The sequence below is a fragment of the Bombyx mandarina genome, chromosome 15, assembly GCF_030267445.1.
Source record: "Bombyx mandarina strain Sakado chromosome 15, ASM3026744v2".
NCBI lineage: Eukaryota > Metazoa > Arthropoda > Insecta > Lepidoptera > Bombycidae > Bombyx > Bombyx mandarina.
In genome coordinates this window covers 4,074,352-4,096,803 of record NC_143221.1, presented here as the reverse complement: position 1 = coordinate 4,096,803, position 22,452 = coordinate 4,074,352, and the positions used below count along the sequence as shown (strand labels likewise).

The window sequence follows — 22,452 nt, the reverse complement described above, 5'->3', positions numbered from 1 at the left end:
CGCAATCCTTTAGGCTATGTCGTATACTATGGCTTTCTTGCGAATCTCCTCATACCTGATTTGATATCGCAGGGAACCTACAAGCCTAGCCTCTCTCTCTATTGCTCTTTGGGTGATCTTGAGCCTTCTGATTAGGCCCATTGTGAGCGACCACGTCTCAGTACCATATGTTATCACTCGTAATCTATCGACCGGATAAAAAAAGAAATTAAATGTTAATTCGTTTTGCTACTCAAGCATGATGTAAATCAACTTGAATAACTGATCGTAAATTCCGAGATCTAGTTTTGGTTAAGCAGCACTAAATTCAAGCTTGATCTGTGAATTTCTTGCCAGCTATATAATTATTGTTTCTTCGTAAAATTGAAATGCTAACCGTTATTGTACGTATTGTTACAGGCTCAAAAATCAAAGCTTTTCACTCTTTTTCTAAAAAGATATTGCAATTTGTTTTGTGTTTTTCTCAAAGTTGAGCTAAAAAGTCAAGTTACAAACGGCCGATAACAAAAAAAGCTTTATATGTCAAAATTCAACCATTTTGAAATATCATTCTCGTCGTCAGAGAGACGTCGATATACATAGCCTAATTTCGAGTTTATCAGCACTTCCGATTGAATTTGTTTTAAACCATGGGCTTAGCCACTGTAATTCAAAATGATGCTCATTTCCAGACTGAAATGGCTAACGCTGGAACCAAGTTAGTCGTTGTGGACTTTACAGCAACTTGGTAAGTAAACTTTGATCAAAACTTCGAGTCATTGCCTATTGTATTTGTAAGCTATTTTATTATATTGTTTGTATAGGTGTCCACCGTGCCAAAGGATTGCCCCTTTTTTCGAGCAGCTACCAGCAAAGTTTCCGAGAGCAGTATTTCTCAAAGTAGACGTAGACAGATGCGCCGATACAGCGAGTGCTCAGGGCGTCAGTGCAATGCCCACATTCATTTTCTACAGAAACAGGGTACGTTCTAGAAATATCTAAGCTAGAATTAACTAGCAAGAAAATAACACTTATTGTTTCATTAGAAATGTTCCTCAGTGCTTAAACAAAACTTCGTTTTCATTATAGACCAAAATCGACAGACTAGAAGGAGGCAATACTACTGTACTAGAAAACAAAGTTAGACAGTATTATGGCTCTGATGTTGCAGAAGAAGATGAAGACAATACTGTTGCTGGACATGTTAGTTGAAAATATTTACTCAAATTTCATATTATCTTTCTTATTTATTACAATTCAAAATACGGACTATCCTCTCAATGTATAAGAATTGAGTTAAAACCCTTTCATATAAGTAATAGACAAAAATCTACATACCCAAAGTTAGAACATAAATTAAAACTTTTATTACTATTTTAATGTTTTGTATCACTTTAAAAATATTATGTATCAAATATGTATTATGTATCATGTTGTTCTACCTGTCAAACTTTTAAAAGAGCACATCAGATGAGCTTAAGATCATCACATCATTTTCAACATAATCTTCAGTATGTTGTCTTAATTCTGTAGTACTTTTATAATGATGTAGGCTCAAGATGGGATACATACCTGTGTTTAGAAGTGTTCCAGGTTAGCATCATATATTTCCTGATAGCTTTATGTTTAAATATGCAAGCTTTACAAATGCAAACCTTGAGACATACGCATAAGCGAAAATAATCTAAATAAAAAATGATATAATGATGCCAGATTAAACGATTTTTTTTAAATAATTACTAAAACTCATGAAAAGTGATGAAAATATTATTATGAAATTAACAAAAACATGTAGAATTTTCATTTTACTACTTTTTAAAACATTAAAATTTTTTCAGATGGATCTTATTACATTCATTACCAAGAGTGAGTGTGAATGTTTAAATGAGGCTGATGATCATCCACTTGCCCAAGCACTGACAAATGACAGGGGATACCTTGCTAGTTACTGTGATGAACAATTGATAATCAATATATCCTTCAATCAGGTACTTTATGCATGCATTTCACAATAACAAACAAAGGTATACAAATAAGGAATTTTCACCAATAAAAATTTTTTTATATAAAAAAACAAAATTTGTTAAGTATTACACTATACTTTTTGTGTGCTGTAATAGTACAACTTGGGTGAAATGAGTTAATTTTAAGTCCGTCCATTGAAATATTTGAAAGCTGAGTATGGAACAAATTGTGGTCTTACATTCTCAAATTGTAGGACAATGTCTAGTTTAATCATAAAAAAGTCTAGCATCAGGTCATCATCCAAAGTCCACCAATTTTTTTTTTTTTTTGCTTGTGTTAAGTGGTTACTGGAGCCCATAGACATCTACAACGTAAATGCGCCACCCACCTTGAGATATAAGTTCTTAGGTCTCACGTATAGTTACAACGGCTGCCCCACCCTTCAAACCGAAACGCATTACTGTTTCTCGGCAGAAATAGGCAGGGCGGTGGTACCCACCCGCACGGACTCACAAGAGGTCCTACCACCAGTAAAATATAAACATATCTTGTAATAGTAATAATTGCAAATATATTGTTCCTAAAAAAATAATATCTTCAATAAGTTACTTTATTGTAGTAGAATAATAACATACTTGACAAGAAAACTTAAAGTATTAGTAGGTTTTTAAATTAGGTATTTAAACCGTTTCATATAAAAAATAATAGCAAAAAAACCATCAATATGACCAATAAATATTTATTCATGCTCATTTTTACATAAAAGTCATTAGTTTCCATCTGGTGGTAATACATATTTGCTCATGAACATCAGTAATGGCCAGGACATAGGTAAACTTCTGCCTATTGCTGAGAATTCTTAAATCTCATCTAAAGAAAGAGCTGTCATAGGTCAGGTAGGTTCAGTCATTGACAAGATTTTATTTCAATCTTAAGATGTTTGTGAATGCACTGTGGATTACTGCAGTGGTTCCAGCTGTACAACTAAAGTTAATTCACACCACTCACAGATCTACCACAGATAAGACGTCCGGTGCGTTCGTATCGAGCGATGCACTGGTGTTCGAATCTCGCTGGCGGGTACCAATTTTTCTAATGAAATACGTACTCAACAAATGTTCACGATTGACTTCCACGGTGAAGGAATAACATCGTGCAATAAAAATCAAACCCGCAAAATTATAATTTGCGTAATTACTGGTGGTAGGACCTCTTGTGAGTCCGCACGGGTAGGTTACCACCGCCCCGCCTATTTCTGCCGTGAAGCAGTAATGCGTTTCGGTTTGAAGGGTGGGGCAGCCGTTGTAACTATACTGAGACCTTACAACTATATCTCAAGGTGTGTGGCGCATTTACGTTGTAGATGTCTATGGGCTCCAGTAACCACTTAACACCAGGTGGGCTGTGAGCTCGTCCACACATCTAACTTTCTTGACTTTTGACACAAGATGTGGTGGCCTGTTTCAAAAAAACTGATGACGAGTATACTTTGCCAATCCTCTTTGCTATCGTCGATTAACAGTCTGAGCAGCAGTCGTTCATTTCAACTTTCATACTATTTCTATTCAGAGCTTTGGTGATCCACCTGAAGTCCCCCAGGAATTCTGTAAGCTGGTTATTTGGTCAAAAGATGCAAAGACATTCAGGATATTGAGGCTCACTGCGAGAACTTCGTTTTTGCTCTCCAAAGCCTTAGCCCAATAATGAGTGAGGTACATAGATGTCAGCGACTGAATCTGTATGGTTTGAAAACACCTATGTGTAAAATAGTTGTCATAAAATTTTACAATACACCTACATCATCATTATTCGAAACTAAACATAATATGACAAGCTTAAATTAGTAATTTACATATAACTTAAAAATTTCAGCTAGTAAAACTGCATTCAATAAAGATCAAAGGTCCAGCTGACAAAGGACCCAAATCTATAAAGTTATTCATCAATCAACCCAGAACCTTGGACTTTGATCAGGCTGCTGGTTACTCATCAGTCCAAGACTTAGAGTGAGCTCTTTTTTTATTCTATTATGCTAGTATGGCATAGTTATCACAAGATGAGTTCTGCTACCCACCTTAAAATATTCACAATTCTGATTCTCTACCTTTGTGATGAAAGTCACATGATGTGACTTAAAGAATTGATGGTAGTACTCAGCTATGGAGGATTGTAACCTATAACTGGTATTCAAGAGTAAATAAGTTTGATAGAAAAACAAGGTGAATAAATACAATGATACAGGAAATAGCATTCATACCTTTTTATAAATAGTATGTTAAATAGCTAATGCTAATTGAATCACGTAAGAACAACAATCTGCAAAAAAATGATTATGAAAGACAAGACTGATATCATATTTATTTTCAGGCTAACTCCGAGCGACTTGGAAGGCAATCCTGTACCACTTAAATTCGTCAAATTCCAGAGTGTTCAAAACATTCAACTGTTTATAAAAGACAACCAGTCTGGTGATGAAGTGACAGAAATCAATCACCTTGCCTTCTATGGGTCACCAATCTCAACAACTAATATGGGTGAATTCAAAAGAGTAGCTGGCAAGAAAGGTGAAAGCCATTAAGTTGTTTGCAGTGGTACTATATTTTGGCACACTAGACAATGTTTTTAAAATTTCTAACAATCTGACTTTGTACAAAATGTAAAATCTTATTGAAGACATGGGTATTGTATAGAGACATCTTTTACCCAACATTCTAAAGAAAAGGGTGGTTGAATAAATTTCATTCATAGCAAACCTACCAATGTAGAGTAATAACAAATATTTTATATACTTAATTCCATAAAGAAATGGCCTTTTTATTACTGATTATTAAATTTTGCAATCTACTGCATATAAAACAAAAATGATTGCAAAATACATATATTGTGTAGTAACAGTTCCACTCTGTAATTTAGAATTACAATATTTGAAACAGCATAGTGAAAATTATTCTAAAACTGTGTCAAATAGTAAAGTATGAATTTTCTATTATATAATAATATATTTTACCACATATTTAATAAATATTTTATAAGTAAGGAGGTCATTCCAGAGGCCAGTTGGTTAAACACAATTCTTAACACAAATTTGTATATTTCAATAAAAGAAATGTATGTAATATATAACTTATTTTATTTATTATTAATGAACATTTTAGTCCTGCTTTAGTTCATATATTTGTATATATGCTTCAGTAAGTGTAATCATTTGAGGTAAAATACTGGTAACATGAAGATCTTGCATCTCATACCTGTGACAAAAAAATAATTTTCAATATTGGCAGTAATGTTTTTATTAATATACTGGGAAACACGCTATTCTTGGTTACAACCGTGCCATAGACTATCTTGACTACAATTATTAAAATCTTGGAAGGAGTTTCAGGCCTAGGGTCGCTCCTCCCCCGTCGAAACTAGGAGGAGCATCGAATATGTGGGACTATGACTGAAGAAGTTGATAAGAAAGACCTAACAGAACTTTGATATATTCTAAAATGCAATTTCCTAGAAATATGGGAATAATAGTGAAATTCTCAGAAAATACTTATAAGGTGAATATGTGGTCTTGAAATTATTAATACGGATATTTACAGAATAACCAGCGTGGTAGATACTGACAATAAAATAAAAAACAACCTCTATAATAGGTACCTCTAAAATACTGACGTGAATATTTGTAAGCATTGAAAAATACATAAATTAAAGATGGGTGTGGACGCTTTAAAACCTTTTTTGTGATCAAATATCTTAAAAGACAAGTAAAGTGTTGGCATAATTGTATTGGTACTCCGCATCACTCAAGCGGATAGTGCACCCCTGCCATGAGTAAATATGTAATTACCACTGCTGTGTAGGCTTATGCAACACGTGAGCTCTATACGTCCCTTTCTCAGGTGTTCCATCATGAACAATGTTACCAACCAGTTCGTATATTGTTTTTCCGTTATGTTTCGCCTTAATTTCCGCAGTCAGTATATCGCCAAAATCGACGTTTCTAAAATAAAATAGATTAATTAATTTAGATAACTAACATTGTTGTGAATGATGGACAGTGGACACATTACATTGATTAAAACACTTCTATGGCCAGAACAGAAAAGCGTTGCGTTTTGCGAATAATAATGTTCAAAATGCCAATATCATTAAATTAATAAATAAACGCGATTTTTCAACTGTTTTGATAATTTTAAATTTAGTTAAATTTGTTATTTAATACAAGCTTAAATCAACTATTTTCTATCAAATAAGGTCTGAACAATAATGACTCACTTGACAGGAAAGTTTACAACTGTAGGATTCTTTTCAACGAAAAAAGTATTTTTCGTAAACCTTTTTATGTAAAGAATTAGGTAAGGAGGCAACTGTGTTATTTCAAATCTTTTCAAAAAGTTCTCTTTATAAGTTTTGTATTCTTTTGATGTTTGACCATTGAATTTTGACAAAAGCTGGTAAAGATTTACCTGTAATATCACAAGAATGTTAAAAATATTCAAGCAGAAATTTCAAAAAGTTTTTATGTTAAGTTTTTGGTTTTAAATACTATTTCAGTGGATGTGAATTGATATAAAAAAAACCAGTCAATAAAAAAATAAAAAAAGTTAGTGAATACAATTTTTAAATTGCAATACTAGGTATTTTCACCTGTGGAATAATATTTTCACGGAACTCATCAGTGAACAATGGCGTTGGAGGCAAATCACATGTGAGGTACAAAAATGGAGACTCAGTGATCATTTCATTGTACTCTTCACTGCTAAGATCGACTTTAGCTGCATCATCAGCATCCGGTGGTGGCAACTTTCTGAAAATTTCAGTCTGTTCAGAAATTTTTGACTGCATATAATGATAGATTAAGTGTTAAATACTTTGAACTTTAAAAAATCAGATGCTTAAATCTTACCTTGTGTAGATCCTCATGTGACCCAGAAATGACTTATAAATTATGGAGCTATTTGGCTTCTTTGTACCATTCAGTGCCATGTGTAATGAATTTAGAAACCAAGACAGAAAGTCTATTGGATCACCTGAGCAAAAATATAAATTTGTGTTATTATCATAAAACAATATATAATTAAAATATAAAACTGATCAATCAATATACATACTTTTTAGCATAATATACAGAAATTACACTAAGGAAGCATGTTCGTATATCCAAAAAACTACTAAAATCTTACTCTGCTTAATAAACTGATATCGCTTCTTAGACCACAGCACAACAGCCTGCAACATCTCGTGAGGAGATACGTGTGCTTTAAAAGCACGGGGGTTCCATAGTTTGCGTAATAATTCACCAAATCTTTGTACAAGTAAAAAAGACGAGTCCCCAGGTGGTCTTTTTACACTAGCATAGTTCTCTTCCCTCAGAAAGTAGTTACGTAGGGGACGTACTTGTGACAAACACTAAAATCATAAAATGAATTTAGTATAAAAATGTGACAATATTAAGACTTTGTAGCACTGTGTAATTATTCACTACAAATATACAAAATGGTTAAAACAGAATCAGTTTGACTGTAACGCATCTACTTTCACAGATCGCCGGCAACAAAAATATAAGTCGCATTTACCATACAATAAAAACAGTAACAAAAAACAAAATGTATTTAATAAGAACATATACTGACCTGCAAAATTACATTACAGTAATCATTGGCCTTGATATTATTAAGGCCTACAATGCCAGGCATATACATTGTGCCATCAATGGCTCGTGACATCTTTGTATTAGTATCTATAAGCTTGATCTGTTCAGGTGTGAATGTTGGGTTCAAAACATATTTGATGTCATTCAATGAAGAGTCTAAAATGTGAAATTGTCTTTTTTTATTGCTGTGATAGGTAGATTAGCTCCCGGCTCATCTGATGCTATGTGATTACCCACATCCCTATAACAGGAGTTCTAAGTCTCAGTTTTACAGTACAACAGTAGCTGTCACCTTCACTGATGCACATTATTGCTTCACGGCAGAAATAGGCAGAATGGTGGTACTTACAAATGCAAGCTCTTAAGTCACCCTTAGAACAAATTATAATTTATGCAAGTTTATTATAATCACAAGATGGATTTGATACATTCCTTCACCAAGGAAGTAATTTGTGAATGTGTTAAATTTTTTAAATATGTGTTAAATACATATTTAAAAAATTGGTACCTGCCAACAGAATTCAAACACCACCACAGTTGCACTGCCCAATACAAATGCACTGGGTGTCTTGTCCATTAGACTATTACAAGTTTTAAAGATTTACTGTACTTCTATTCATTGATACCTAAATTTAAGCTTAAAAGTATTTTACATGATTCCATTTTGGTGTCTAAAATTTAAAAAATCAGTCAAATTTTCCTTATTATTAATTTACTTACAAAAATAAAGTCTAACAATTTATTTTAAGTTATCGCATTGGTTAACAACTGTAAAATGCACCAATTCTTAATCATATGTTATAAATATTTTCAATGCACAAAATCAACAATTGACTGAATTCATTTATATCTTATCATTATTTTATTTATAATTAATTTATATCTAACATAAAAGCTATTTTAGCTAACCAAGTTAAAAATATGTAATTTACCAATAACTTCATAATTGTCAGGAAGACAATAGAACTTTAATGTGTTAAGATTCAAAAATACATGGTGTCCATCAGCCACTGAATGTGTGTAGGCATGAGTGTTGGTGCCTCTTCCCTGGAAAGTAGATATATTTTAATGATTTTTTCGCAAGTGAATTAATTCAAATTTATGCCTAAGTCAACATATCACTACAGCAAAGAACTGGAATGAAATGCCAGGAACAACACTGGCGCTCATAAAAATCGTCATCATGAAAACAAGTAACTTGCCTGTAAAAGAAAGTTCAAGCCTCTAATCACCAAAGCCATGACAATTGCATAAATATTTTGTTACCTGAAAATATTTACCGCACACTAAGCAAGCGTAAACATTGATTCTAGTCAATGAAACCGAGCACAATTTCTCAAAGTCAAAATCTAAAACATGCCGATTAATAGTATCCAGGTAAGGACATTGAATTTGTTGAGTTTTCGAATATCGTCCTGAAAATATAATAATACTTTGATTACAAGTAGCAGTAGAGTGCAGAATCATAGAAGGTTAGAATTGCATTATCAAGTACCTTGTTTGTCAGTCCCATTTTCATCAGTTATTTTGCGTTTTCTAGATTGTTCTTCAGTCATTTTATTACTATCATAGACTTTAGACAATGTAGTTAAAGGGAGAATCTGAAATCTAAATGTAAAATGTAAATATTAATCGTTAAATGAACTTTTTATGGGATTTTATGATACGGTAACTAAGACCTTTAGGTCAGGTCTTAATTTAATTTATATTCTTATTTTTATGAAAAATGGTAATACGAAGTGGTATGAAATGAAATGAGATAATATAGTATGAAATATGAAGTCGTCGTGGCCTAAAGGATAAGACGTCCGGTGCATTCGTGTTGAGCAATGCACCGATGTTCGAATCTCAGGTGGGTACCAATTTTTCTAATGAAATACATAACAAATGTTAACGATTGACTTCCACGGTGAAGGAATAACATCGTGTAATAAAAATCAAACCCGCAAAATTATAATTTGCGTAATTACTGGTGGAAGGACCTCTTGTGAATCCGCGTGGGTAGGTACCACCACCCTGCCTATTTGTGCCGTGAAGCAGTAATGCGTGTCGGTTTGAAGGGTGGGACAGCCATTGTAACTATACTTGAGACCTTATCCATCCTCCAAAAAGTTCACTAAAAAGTATCAGTAAATGACCACTATCATAGTGAGATTATATTTTATACCATATCATCTCATCTCATTTCACTTCGTATAATCATTTTTCATAAAAATAACAATATAAATTTTATTAAGAGTTGACCTAAAGATCTTAGTTACCGTGTCATAAAATCCCTTAAAAAATATTTTAGTAGGAGTATGTGTTCTATTTTCGAACTGGAAAGGCAAAAGTATGATACCATACAGCCTAATCTTTCATATTTTTTGCCTATGATAAATGATTATATGAAATGAAATGAAGTTGATTAATTTGGAACAATAATCAATTGGCATGAAATGAAATGTAATGAGATGAGATGAAATATAGTCTCAGTAAAATGGGCATTATTTTCTGAGACTTTTTCAATGGACTTTTAAAAAGATCCCGAGAAGCTACATTTAACGGCTTTGTTGCATATTCGTACATTTGTGCACTTTCAAAGGTATTATACAGTCAATTAACCACCATTATTACGCATTTTAATCTGAAAAGACACTACATAAAATAAATAAAACAATTGACACTGCTACGCATTATTTTGCCAATATTGTAATTGATATGCCTTTGGAAAACATACAGCATTGTATTATGAAGAAGCAGTGTGTACTTAGCTTAAATTCCTTGTCTATGTCCAACCATAGACAGTCAATTTAGTTCCATCTTTAGCCGCTAGGTGCTGCCAGCAAGTATAAAGGAAGCGCAGCCATCTTTGATCTTCATAGCCCGATCACGATGTTCGACCAGCCCATACCGTGGGCCCCGAAGGTCGAATACTTAGGCGTCACCCTCGACAGTAGGATGACATTCCGCCCCCACATTAAGACGGTACGCGACCGTGCCGCCTTCATTCTAGGACGTCTCTACCCGATGATATGTAGGCGAAGTAAAATGTCCCTTAGAAATAAGGTGACACTCTACAAAACTTGCATACGCCCCGTCATGACCTATGCAAGTGTAGTGTTCGCTCACGCGGCCCGCATACACTTAAAATCATTTCAAATCATTCAATCCCGTTTTTGAAGGATAGCCGTCGGAGCCCCGTGGTTCGTCAGGAACGTCGACCTCCATGACGACCTGGACTTAGAGTCCATCAGTAAGTATCTGCAGTCGGCGTCCATGCGCCACTTCGATAAAGCGGCACGACACGAGAACCCTCTCATCGTGGCCGCTGGTAACTACATTCCCGATCCTGCGGACAGAATGGAAAGCAGTCGACGTCGCCCAAAACACGTCATCTCGGATCCTCCCGATCCACTAATGGTGCTTTTAGGTACTTCAAGCACCGGTCACCGTTCTCGTCGAACCCGTCGCTTGCGACGAAGGGCTCGACGAGTAAATTAACTCTCAGACACAGCCCACTGAGTTTCTCGCCGGATCTTCTCAGTGGGTCGCGTTTCCGATCCGGTGGTAGATTCTGCGAAGCACGGCTCTTGCTAGGGTTCGTGTTAGCAACATCGTCAGGTTGAGCCCCGTGAGCTCACCTACTAAAGTTAGGGTTACGCTGACATAGCCTCTCAAGGCTCTCAGCTTAGGTAGGAGAAAAAAAAAAAAAAAAAAAAAAATTGATCTTCATAACGTTGTGTACTTTCGTACTGTGAAGTCGCAAATCCACAAATATTTATTCGACTTCTTACTAATTGCAAAAAATATTTATTTTGTGTTTCTATGAGTGTTATTTTGCAATCATTACGAGTATTATTTACCAATCCTATCATCGGACGCCATGAATCACGCGTCATCTGTTGGAGGTGATGTTGAGTCAAGCTCCATAATTTCCGAGAGGGAAAACGTCCAGGCGAGACGCGATGGAGACGCCTCACGTTCGAACAGCTCGTAAAGCGAAAAAGAAAAAAAGGAGTCTCTGCGTAAGAAACGACAGGATTCAAAGGTAACGGTCGATCTTCGAATCGGCTCGTTATCCCACCAGGTCAGTGACGTTGTAAATCTAATAATGCATCAACTGTGTGTAACAATTGAATGTAACGAAAATTGTTGTAAACAAATTGATCTCGTCAATACGGAAATTTTGACAAAAACACAACAGATTTAAACTAATAATCTTTGTAACATAATTACTGAAAACTTTGGCAAATCGTCTCCGTCGTACAAGTTACCCGTAAAAGCGTTTTAAATTGTATACGGAAAAAGGGCCGTATGGATAGAAATAAGACGTCAAAGTTTAATTTCCGTGGTCTCTAATAAAGTATCCTGTTGCCAACGCACCACTCATTGAGGAATTTTTGTTTGATAATACTAAATTGAAATCTATTCAGTCCCTCGGAGGGCTACAATCCTATTTGTCACGACCTCGTACAAAAGGCAAGCCAAACATTATAAACAATCATAGTCCGTAACATCTGGCACAATCCAGAGGGGGGCAATTGAAGACACCGACGGGAGGCACTGAGTGCCACCAAAATTGTAATAAATTGTAAACCATGTATGGTTACCAAATACCGTAAAAACAAAAAAAAAAAAACAAAAAAACTACCTTTTTCTGCGGAAGAAAAGCGACGGATCAATGCGTCCAATTTTCGATCTTCGAGAGCTGTTTTCGGACACCTCGGTACCAAACTTTCTCCACCCAGGGGACTGGATGATAGAATTGAACATTTCTCAGGAATATTTTTCTAGTATCAGTCGCAAAATTTCGTCGATACTTCTTGAGGATCAGTACCAAGGTACCAGTATCAGCACCTTCAGGAAGGAATCGGTACCTTCTTATGAGTTAGTATGAAATGACATGCCTACCCTTCGGTCTGGCTTCAGAGCCACACCTTTTTGCTTCTATAACATGCGGGTCGCAGAGACCTTGCGTGCAAAGGGAACTCGAGTGCTAGTGTCTACCTAGACGACTTCCTTTTGGTCGACCAAGACAAATCCAAGTTGAAACTTCAGGCTGCAGAAGCTGTGAAGCTTTTGGATTAACCTTTTTTGCTTCCATAACATGCTGGGTCGCAGAGACCTTGCGTGCAAAAGGAACTCGAGTGCTAGTCTACCTAGACGACTTCCTTTTGGTCGACCAAAACAAATCCAAGTTGAAACTTCAGGCTGCAGAAGCTGTGAAGCTTTTGGATTATCTGGGCTGGCATGTCAATTTCCATTATATAGGGTGCTCGGTCGCTCGGTCGCGGAGATATTGCGTGCAAAGTCGAGTGCTAGCTTACCTACACGACTTAATCTTGTTTCACCAAGACAAATAAACGTTTTTGTTCCCATAGCATGCTCGGTCGCGGAGACCTTGCGTACATAGGGAAGTCAAATGTTAACGTACCTACGCGACTTTCTCTTGGTCCTTGAAGACAAATACATCTTTTTGCTTCCATAGCATGCTCGGTCGCGGAGGCATTGCGTGCAAAATCGAAGTGCTAGCTTACCTACACGACTTAATCTTGTTTCACCAAGACAAATAAACGTTTTTGTTCCCATAGCATGCTCGGTCGTGGAGACCTTGCGTACATAGGAAAGTCAAATGTTAACGTACCTACGCGACTTTTTCTTGGTCCATGAAGACAAATACACCTTTTTTGCTTGCATAGCATGCTCAGTCGCGGAGACATTGCGTGCAAAGCGATGTTGAGTGTTATCCCACCTACGCAAATCCCACCTGGTCCATCAAAAGAAGTCCAAGTTGAGTCTTCAGGCCACATAAGCTGTAAAGCTCTTGGATTATTTGGGCTGCCAAGTCAGCCTTACAAAAAAAAAAAAAAACAATTAGTACACTGGTTCAAGAGATGACATGTCTAGGGATTCGATGGAAAATTGCGAGAAATAAAGTGGACACTCAACAACATCCTAGCTCAAACTCTGACGGAATTACATCAATCTATGCTAACTTGCAAATTTTCTTGCGAAGTTTCAAGAAAAAACACCCCCGTAAAAAACAGGCCATCCTGCATGTGTTAACAATTAAATGCAGGGCTGACGCGGAGCCACATGTCAGACATGGCCGATGCACAAAACCAACCATTTCCTGGCAACGGAAGCTTCGGACATGTGTAGGGGTTACAAATGCAGTGCTGACGCGGAGCCACATGTCACACATTGCCGATGCACAAAACCAACCATTTCCTGGCAACGGAAGCTTCGGACATGTGTAGGGGTTACAAATGCAGTGCTGACGCGGAGCCACATGTCAAACATTGCCGAGACACAAAACCAACCATTTCCTGGCAACGGAAGCTTCGGACATGGGTAGGGGTTACAATTAGACAAAATATTAACGTCCTGTCTATGGTCAGCTCAACAACAGAAACTGCTCACCCCCAAAAGAGCTATTTGCAATGGTAGTGACAATCAAAATGAATCTGAAAGTATTTCACTAGCGTTGACCTTTCGATTTTTAAACCTAAGCGATAAGTTCAAGATAACTGTCAGCTTATAATCTCTCGGGGAGATACAACATCGTAGCCGACAGGCTATCACGAGGAAATCAACCTGCGAAATGGCACTTTTTACCACAAGTGACCACAAAAGTTTTTCGAAAGTGGGGTCATCCGGATATAAACCCATTCGCCGACCAAGATTGGACCTTCAGCATACCGTAGAGGATGCAACTAGCATGGAGAATTCCTCCTCTCAACCTTCTCCCCAGAGTACTGATTCACTTCAACAGTGTCTAGGGAACCTACCTGGTAGTGTTCCCAGACTGAACGAAAGCATTTGGGCTTCCAAGCCCTCAGATCCCGAACGCTAGATAACTCGCACGAAATCCAAAACCTTCCTCCTCCACAGGTTAAACATTAACCCTGAAAGCTTAAAGGGGGGGGGGGGGGGGAGGTTGTACAAATAATAGACTGGTCTACACAGGAGAAGATTTATTGAAAATTAGCTGGTGTCAATCCACTTTGTCAGCATACTTACCAGCAACTAGAAGATGGTGCATATGGTGCTACAGCGTTAAAATTGATCCTAAGTCTGCAGATGTTTGCCAAATTCTTTATTCTTTTCCAAAAAGAAAATTTTGCCTATAAAACAATCCTTCTGCATCATAAAGCAGCGCTGTCGACTTTCTGTGGGCGAAATACATGTAGGACAGCAAACATTCTCAAGCTCTCTAATAAAAATGGCTATTCTAAAAAAGCTATCGGAATAGCTAAACAAAATTCAAGTACTTATTACAATTTTACTAAGTGTAGTCCCATTCACATGAGATCCGAGAATAGTTCTAAATTGGTTTTCTTCAAACCCAGCCACCAGATCACGACTCAATGTAGCTTGAAGGACACCAACAACCATGTTGCTGGCTACTGGACGCAGAGTTAATGACCTTATTTTGCTCAACATTTCTAAAGACAGTTTCTTTGATAACAGAGAAAAACATCTTTCTGATACCAGACTTTGGGTCCAAAATTGAAATCCATTTTCGTCAATAATCTGCATAAGTGCTTTCTAAACATGAAACTAAAGACATGCCCAGTAAGATTCGTAAGGACTTTTTTCTAACTAACAACACATGTCACAAAAGCGCCATCCCGTACTGTAATTGGAAACTGGTCTTCGTTCAACCTTACGAGGTAATGGCATCAACGCATCTCTAAGAAGTTGTAGATCAGCAGTACCCTCTGAGATGGATTGATAATGAACCAATGGACGAAATACTTTCTAGAGGCAATTGCAAATCATCCAAACGTTTACAATAATTATTGCCGAATAATAGAGCTTCCTAAAGATCCTCACGATTCTTTTTTTCAAAACATTTACTCCTACATGATGTATATACATCATTTATACAATTTATACATTTTCTTGTATATACAAGATGAAATGTTTATTACAAATTTATAAATATTTTTTAATTATTGAATTAACATGGAAGTTAACAACTGTGTTTTTTCGATTTAATAATTATATAAATTATGAACATTATCATTGCGCTTCATAATTTTATTATGGCTTTACCTATTTCATCATAGCGTTGTGCTTAATAATTTCACCAGCAGATAACAAACACGTCTTCATAATACAATGCTGTATGTTTTCCAAAGGCACATCAATATTACGGTTTTACATAACAATAAAACCGATATTATGTGCCGAGAAGGAAAACATACAGCATTGCAGGAAGTTCTTCCTGGTGAAGACTATGAAGATCAATTTTTTTTTTTTTTTCCCTACCTAAGCTGATAGCCTTGAGAGGCTATGTCAGCGTAACCCTAACTTTAGTAGATGAGCTCACGGGGCTCAACCTGACGATGTTGCTAACACGAACCCTAGCAAGAGCCGTGCTTCGCAGAATCTACCACCGGATCGGAAACGCGACCCACTGAGAAGATCCGGCGAGAAACTCAGTGGGCTGTGTCTGAGAGTTAATTTACTCGTCGAGCCCTTCGTCGCAAGCGACGGGTTCGACGAGAACGGTGACCGGTGCTTGAAGTACCTAAAAGCACCATTAGTGGATCGGGAGGATCCGAGATGACGTGTTTTGGGCGACGTCGACTGCTTTCCATTCTGTCCGCAGGATCGGGAATGTAGTTACCGGCGGCCACGATGAGAGGGTTCTCGTGTCGTGCCGCTTTATCGAAGTGGCGCATGGACGCCGACTGCAGATACTTACTGATGGACTCTAAGTCCAGGTCGTCATGGAGGTCGACGTTCCTGACGAACCACGGGGCTCCGACGGCTATCCTTCAAAAACGGGATTGAATGATTTGAAATGATTTTAAGTGTATGCGGGCCGCGTGAGCGAACACTACACTTGCATAGGTCATGACGGGGCGTATGCAAGTTTTGTAGAGTGTCACCTTATTTCTAAGGGACATTTTACTTCGCCTACATATCATCGGGTAGAGACGTCCTAGAATGAAGGCGGCACGGTCGCGTACCGTCTTAATGTGGGGGCGGAATGTCATCCTACTGTCGAGGGTGACGCCTAAGTATTCGACCTTCGGGGCCCACGGTATGGGCTGGTCGAACATCGTGATCGGGCTATGAAGATCAAAGATGGCTGCGCTTCCTTTATACTTGCTGGCAGCACCTAGCGGCTAAAGATGGAACTAAATTGACTCTCTATGGTTGGACATAGACAAGGAATTTAAGCTAAGTACACACTGCTTCTTCATAATACAATGCTGTATGTTTTCCTTCTCGGCACATAATATCGGTTTTATTGTTATGTAAAACCGTAATATTATAGAGTAACTTGGCAATTTTTGGTAATATTTAGGCCTTGTCCGCACAGCGATATTTCACCGCGCGATTTTTTTATCGTAATTCTGTAACACATTTAATATTATAGAAGTGTCCGCACTGGCGGGAAAGAAATCGCGCGGGAAAAAAATCTGTGACTTGATGCAAATTGAACGCGAAGCGGTGCGATTTATTTCCGCGCGAATATTTTGTATCGTATAAAGTAAGTATGGCTATGTTCGCACTGTGGAATAAAATTCGCGCGTTTCGCTCATAGTCCTACAACCTCGCTATTGAAAAGATGTAGTAAAGTAGTTGTAGTAAATTATCGAATGATATTTTTGTCATTCTGTAATAGCCAAAAAACTTTTTGCTGTATTTTCGCACTCTTGATATTTTATGTAGAAAAAACTTTCATGGGTCTCAATGCCGTAAGTGGGTGAATCCAATTCTCATGAAATATTTTGATACGTTTGTTACGCCATCTTAGCATTAGATAAATTAAAAATTTTGTTCGGTTGTCCATTTTACATGTGCGTCTCAGCCGAGAACTTAAATAAACTGACGAAAATAGTACAAAATTGTATTCGCAGTGCGTACTAGGTGTAATGCCGATCGCGGAATTTAATACGCGCGAATAAAAACCTCGCGGTGAAATATCGCTGTGCGGACAGGCCCTTATTTTATACGGTATAAAATATTCGCGCGAAAATAAATCGTACCGCTTCGCGTTCTATTTGCATCAAGTCACAGATTTTTTTCCCGCGCGATTTTTTTACCGCCAGTGCAGATACTCCTATAATATTAAATGTGTTACAGAATTACGAGAAAAACATCGCGCGGTGAAATATCGCTGTGCGGACAAGGCTTAAGCCATTTATTTTTCTTTGACATTGAGATTGTAGGTAAGGATAATGTGCCGGATCAAGTATCGAGTATAGGAAGGTCGAAAACCCCACTAGAGAAGACGTTACAAACGTCAAGAAAATATTAAAAAATTTAGTGGGAACAAAACAGAAAGGCATTTTGTTCAAACGAAACAAACCGATAGAGAATATCGATGCTTACAGTGACTCTGATTATGCTGGAGACCCATTGACGCGAAGAGGCACTTCTGGTTCCGTGTTAATGATAGCCGATGGACCATCCAAGAGGCAGCCTATAGTAGCGCTAGCGTCGACTGAAGCCGAGTACATAGCCGCAGCCGACTGTTGCAAAGAGGCATTGTATCTCAAATCTCTATTACAGGAAATAACCGGTTTGGACATCAAAATAAATCTGCATGTTGTTCGTGCATGTTGTTCGATTCAACTTGTGAAGTCTGGATCCTTCAACAAAAGGTCGAAGCACATAGACGTACGGTACCATTTTATACATCAACACTTCGTGCATGGATTAATAAATATTAGCTACTGTCCCACAAAAAATCAGTTAGCTGACGTAATGTCAAAACCATTGTCAAAAGTAAAATTTGAAAGACACTGTGCAAGATTAATGCATGTATAGAAACATGTGAACATCAGGAGAAGGTGTTGGAAGGTCGTGATGCTGTCCACGTGTAATTGTCTATGATGCACTATATTTGAATTTGTATTATGTTCCTTTCTTTTGATGTGCGGTGTCATTCGGAATTATATTTTTATTTTCTCATATACAAGTAAACACAATGTGTCAAGTATTTTTACGTTTTAATTAATTGCTATAGCCGCTAGTCCACCCTATCATCCACTCAGTGGGGGTATCTGGAAGAAGAACTGCCCCTGTAAAAAAAATTGCCAAATGTAATCCTTACTTTTAAAAAAGCATAGATAGTGAGAGACTGGCAGTTGGCAGTATTTTAACACTTAGGCATACCTACATCATTGATGAAAAAAAAATATGTATTTGTCAGAAATGTCAAATTCTGATGAAAATCGAAATACTACGATACGTCACTTTCGTTTCAGTAACTGGAGTAATTCAGAACATTATTTGATTACAGTTTCTTCTCGAAAATGGCAGCTTCGGGAGGAAACATTGAATGGGCTAATACAGTGAAACCAATTTTAACAGCTCTTTACGGTCCTTTTTTCGATAAAAACGATGCTGTAGAGATAATTCAAGCAGTTATTAAGAGGTATTGAACAGAATTTTCACACTTTTGAAGAAATCGATGCTTTGGTTGCTCTATTTATTGTGCATTATTCATTATTTTAATAGAATTTTCGTTCAATATGAGGTGTCTTCCATATGAGAATATGAGATGAGTTATTATCTTAAAGCTACAAGAAAATCCATTGTGCTTGTGTTAGGACTACCCGCAATCTAACATTGTTCGAAAATTATTTATTGCTGAATCACTAATGTATTTTTTCCTGAACCCATTTTATCTTGGTGAACTTTACAATTTGTGAACTTTAAAATTTCAACTACTGTATTTATAATACAAGTGAGGCCAGAAAGAGACCCAAAACAAAAATTGACAGTACATGCAATATTTTTTCCAGTGAGAATGAGTTCCAGAATCATGAAGACATGTATGATTTGTTCTACACATGTTTTGCATGTCTTTCTGCACATTTCATCAGTATCAATGCCAATAATTGTAAGTAACAAATTATTGTATTCTTTTATGAAAATCCTTTAAGTACGAAATATTCCTCAAATGAACAACATACTAGCTATTTCAAGCTGAGATTAACTGAATTTCACCTGCTGGACACAAGCCTATCCAAATTGGTGTGGCATCTTGGTTTTTGGGTCCTCATCTACCATTTACTGGTTTCTTTACATATATAATTACTCTGCTTGGCTGCATACAGTCGTGGTCAACGAATTAGGGACATTCAAGATAGTGAAGGGCTATAACCGGTTCTGTACATTTAAATATAAAACCTATTGATTTCTCAGCACCTATTATTTGCATAATGTGGTCCGATTATTATGCTATAAATGGCTGTAAATAAAAGATTTAATAAATAGAAAAAGTATTTAATATCAAAGATTAAACATGTATTAAATATTAAGGTACAATTCTGTAGTGGACATTTAATTAAGGACAGTACAGTATAATGAAAAATACAGTTACACAAAACTTATAATCTTCAGTGTTATAATATCTTTAACAGCTCCATTTTATTACGTGTAAAATCAGTACCCAGTAGCAAAACCATTGTTAGTAATTACCGCTTGACACCGATGTGGCATAGACATTATCAGTTTCTGACATGTTTCGACAGGAATGTTTGCCCATGCCTCACAAAAAGCTTCATGAAGTTCATCCAAATTTGTATTATGATAAGTGGCAACTTTTTTCTTGATTTCGTGCCAAAGGTGCTCAATTGGGTTGAGGTCCGGGCTATTTGCTGGCCAATCTAGCACCGATACAAACTGACTGGTAAGAAACGACTTGACTGAATAGGCGGTATGTTTAGGGTCATTATCCTGCTGAAACGTCCATATAATAAGGAGATGCTCCTCAGCATAGGGAAGCATAGTTTCTTCCAATATTGCCTTGTATTTATGTTGGTCTAAGTTACCCTGAACTTTCCTCACAGGTCCCACTCCACGTCCAGAAAATGAACCCCATATTTTAATGTTTCCACCGCCATGTTTCACCTGTTTTTTTGTGAATCTTGGATTCATTTCCGCTTTTACAGGACGCCGTACTACATATTGCCTTCCATCTGAAGAAATCAAATTAACCTTGGTCTCCTCAGAGAAAAGTACATGTTGCCATTGGGCGTAGGTCCAATGTCCATATTTACGTGCAAATGCCAAACGAGCCTTTCTATGTTCTTTCTTCAACAACGGTACTTTGCGAGCCACTCTTCCGAACAACCCTGCTTCTACCAAACGTCGTCGAACGGTCCTCGGTTTGCCCCAAACACTTCGTGTTTAATTAAAATAGAGCCTAGAAACGGATCTTTCTTAGCTAACCTGGTTATCATCCTATCTTCTTGCGGAGCCGTTTTTCTCGATCTTTTTGTTCTGGACACATTTAAAGCTGTGTTATAGTGCTTGAAATGTTGCACTGCATTGCATAGTTTTTGAACAATTTAAATGTTGTGCTATCCTTCGGTATGACCAACCATGCTCGACAAACTTCATGATAATTTTTCGTAGAGTTGGATCGCAACTTTTATTTTTGCCCATTTTTCTTCAAAATAATTATCAAAACTTAAAATAAAACATCTGGATTGCTGCCAAAACGACCACTAAACAATAAAAAAAGAAACAAAAAAGTATTAAAATTCCAATTTTGAGATTAGAATGCAATACCTCAGTGTCCCTAATTAAATGGCCAGCCAGCATTCTTTGAACCAATAGCACTATGATATTGTATCAGCTATACTGTAAAGAGGTTTAATGTTTAAGAAGTTGTTATTGTTTGTATAATCGCGCACATAAATGACTAATTACACTTACATGTAAAAGATATGGAATATTGCTAAGACTCGTTGGAAAATAAATAAAATATTCACAATTTGGCTTAACTAGAGATTGCCCCTAATTAGTTGACCACGACTGTATGTCCATGACGACCTGGACTTAGAGTCCACCAGTCGGCGTCGATGCGTCACTTCGATAAAGCGGCACGACACGAGAACCCTCTCATCGTGGCCGCCGGTAACTAGATTCCCGATCCTACGGAAAGAATGGAAAACAGTCGACGTCGCCCAAAACACGTCATCTCGGAACCTCCCGATCCACTAACGGTGTTTCTAGGTACTTCAAGCACCGGTCACCGTTCTAGTCGAACCCGTCGCTTGCGACGAAGGGCTCGACGAGTAAATTAACTCTCAGACACAGCCCACTGAGTTTCTCGCCGGATCTTCTTAGTGGGTCGCGTTTCCGATCCGGTGGTAGATTTTGCGAAGCACGACTCTTGCTAGGGTTCGTGTTAGCATCGTCGTCAGGTTTGAGCCCCGTGAGTTCACCTACTAGTTAAGGTTCCGCTGGAATAGCCTCTCTAGGCTACCAGCTTAGGTAGGAAAAAAAAAGCTGCATATGCCTCATACTACTTCTTAAAACACGGGGTCCCACAATGGTTATATCAAAATGAAATGTAGGAAAAGTATCAACAATGTACATCAAATTTAAATGTTTAAAAATTCTCGGTTGTAATTGTTTCAGTACCAAATGACCAGTTAGGCACAGCTCAGGATGCCTTTAAAGTGGTTCTCAAACAAATTTTAAAGAAACTTTCTGAAGCTGGTGATTGCAATGATGAGAATAATCCTACCACCACTGCTGCTCCTAATGTCTCTGTTAAGCAAGTTAGTATTTTATTCCAAGGTGTAATCTTATTATAACATATGTATTTGTAACATACAAATTAATGTTTTAAATTAAACTTTTATTTCTATATTACTTAGTGGATGCAGAACACTGAAAAGTTGTCAAATGATTTTTTTTTATTGCTTAGATGGTTGGACGAGCTCACAGTCCACCTGGTGTTAAGTGGTTACTGGAGCCCACAGACATCTACAATGTATATGTACTTTTTAAGCAATTTGAAATGTTGTATTATAGTTTACAATAGCACAATAGAAGTTCTTGCTGCTTCAATTTTAAATTAAACATGTTGTAAGTTAGTATTGCTCACAATATCC

General features: G+C 37.1%; 3 protein-coding genes across 6 annotated transcripts in view; 2 read left to right on the top strand and 1 right to left on the bottom strand.

The window, feature by feature from the left end:
- Positions 1-535: 535 nt before the first annotated feature.
- On the top strand, positions 536-5,067 carry Txl (Thioredoxin-like). Its single transcript, XM_028177659.2, has 6 exons — positions 536-727; positions 804-960; positions 1,069-1,182; positions 1,818-1,967; positions 3,817-3,950; positions 4,312-5,067. The coding sequence occupies exons 1-6, from the start codon at positions 630-632 to the stop codon at positions 4,520-4,522; spliced, it is 864 nt and encodes a 287-aa protein (XP_028033460.2). The 5' UTR covers positions 536-629; the 3' UTR covers positions 4,523-5,067.
- Usp39 (ubiquitin specific protease 39) lies at positions 5,058-9,246 on the bottom strand. Its single transcript, XM_028177658.2, has 10 exons — positions 9,084-9,246; positions 8,855-9,003; positions 8,521-8,635; positions 7,569-7,744; positions 7,119-7,344; positions 6,842-6,965; positions 6,583-6,742; positions 6,211-6,401; positions 5,783-5,935; positions 5,058-5,192 (listed from the first exon to the last, which is right to left on the bottom strand). Exons 1-10 carry the CDS (start codon positions 9,142-9,144, stop codon positions 5,096-5,098), a joined length of 1,452 nt encoding a protein of 483 aa, XP_028033459.1. The 5' UTR covers positions 9,145-9,246; the 3' UTR covers positions 5,058-5,095.
- A 9,534-nt stretch (positions 9,247-18,780) lies between these two features.
- Positions 18,781-22,452, top strand: part of poe (E3 ubiquitin-protein ligase-like protein poe) — a 59,804-nt gene continuing 56,132 nt past the window's right edge. For all 4 annotated transcript variants that reach the window (XM_089733095.1, XM_089733094.1, XM_089733096.1 and 1 more), the window contains exons 1-3: positions 18,781-18,974; positions 19,345-19,442; positions 21,974-22,116. In XM_089733095.1, coding sequence (XP_089589221.1) covers positions 18,853-18,974; positions 19,345-19,442; positions 21,974-22,116 — 363 coding nt within the window. In that variant the 5' untranslated portion in view covers positions 18,781-18,852. The remainder of the gene's footprint in view (positions 18,975-19,344; positions 19,443-21,973; positions 22,117-22,452) is intronic.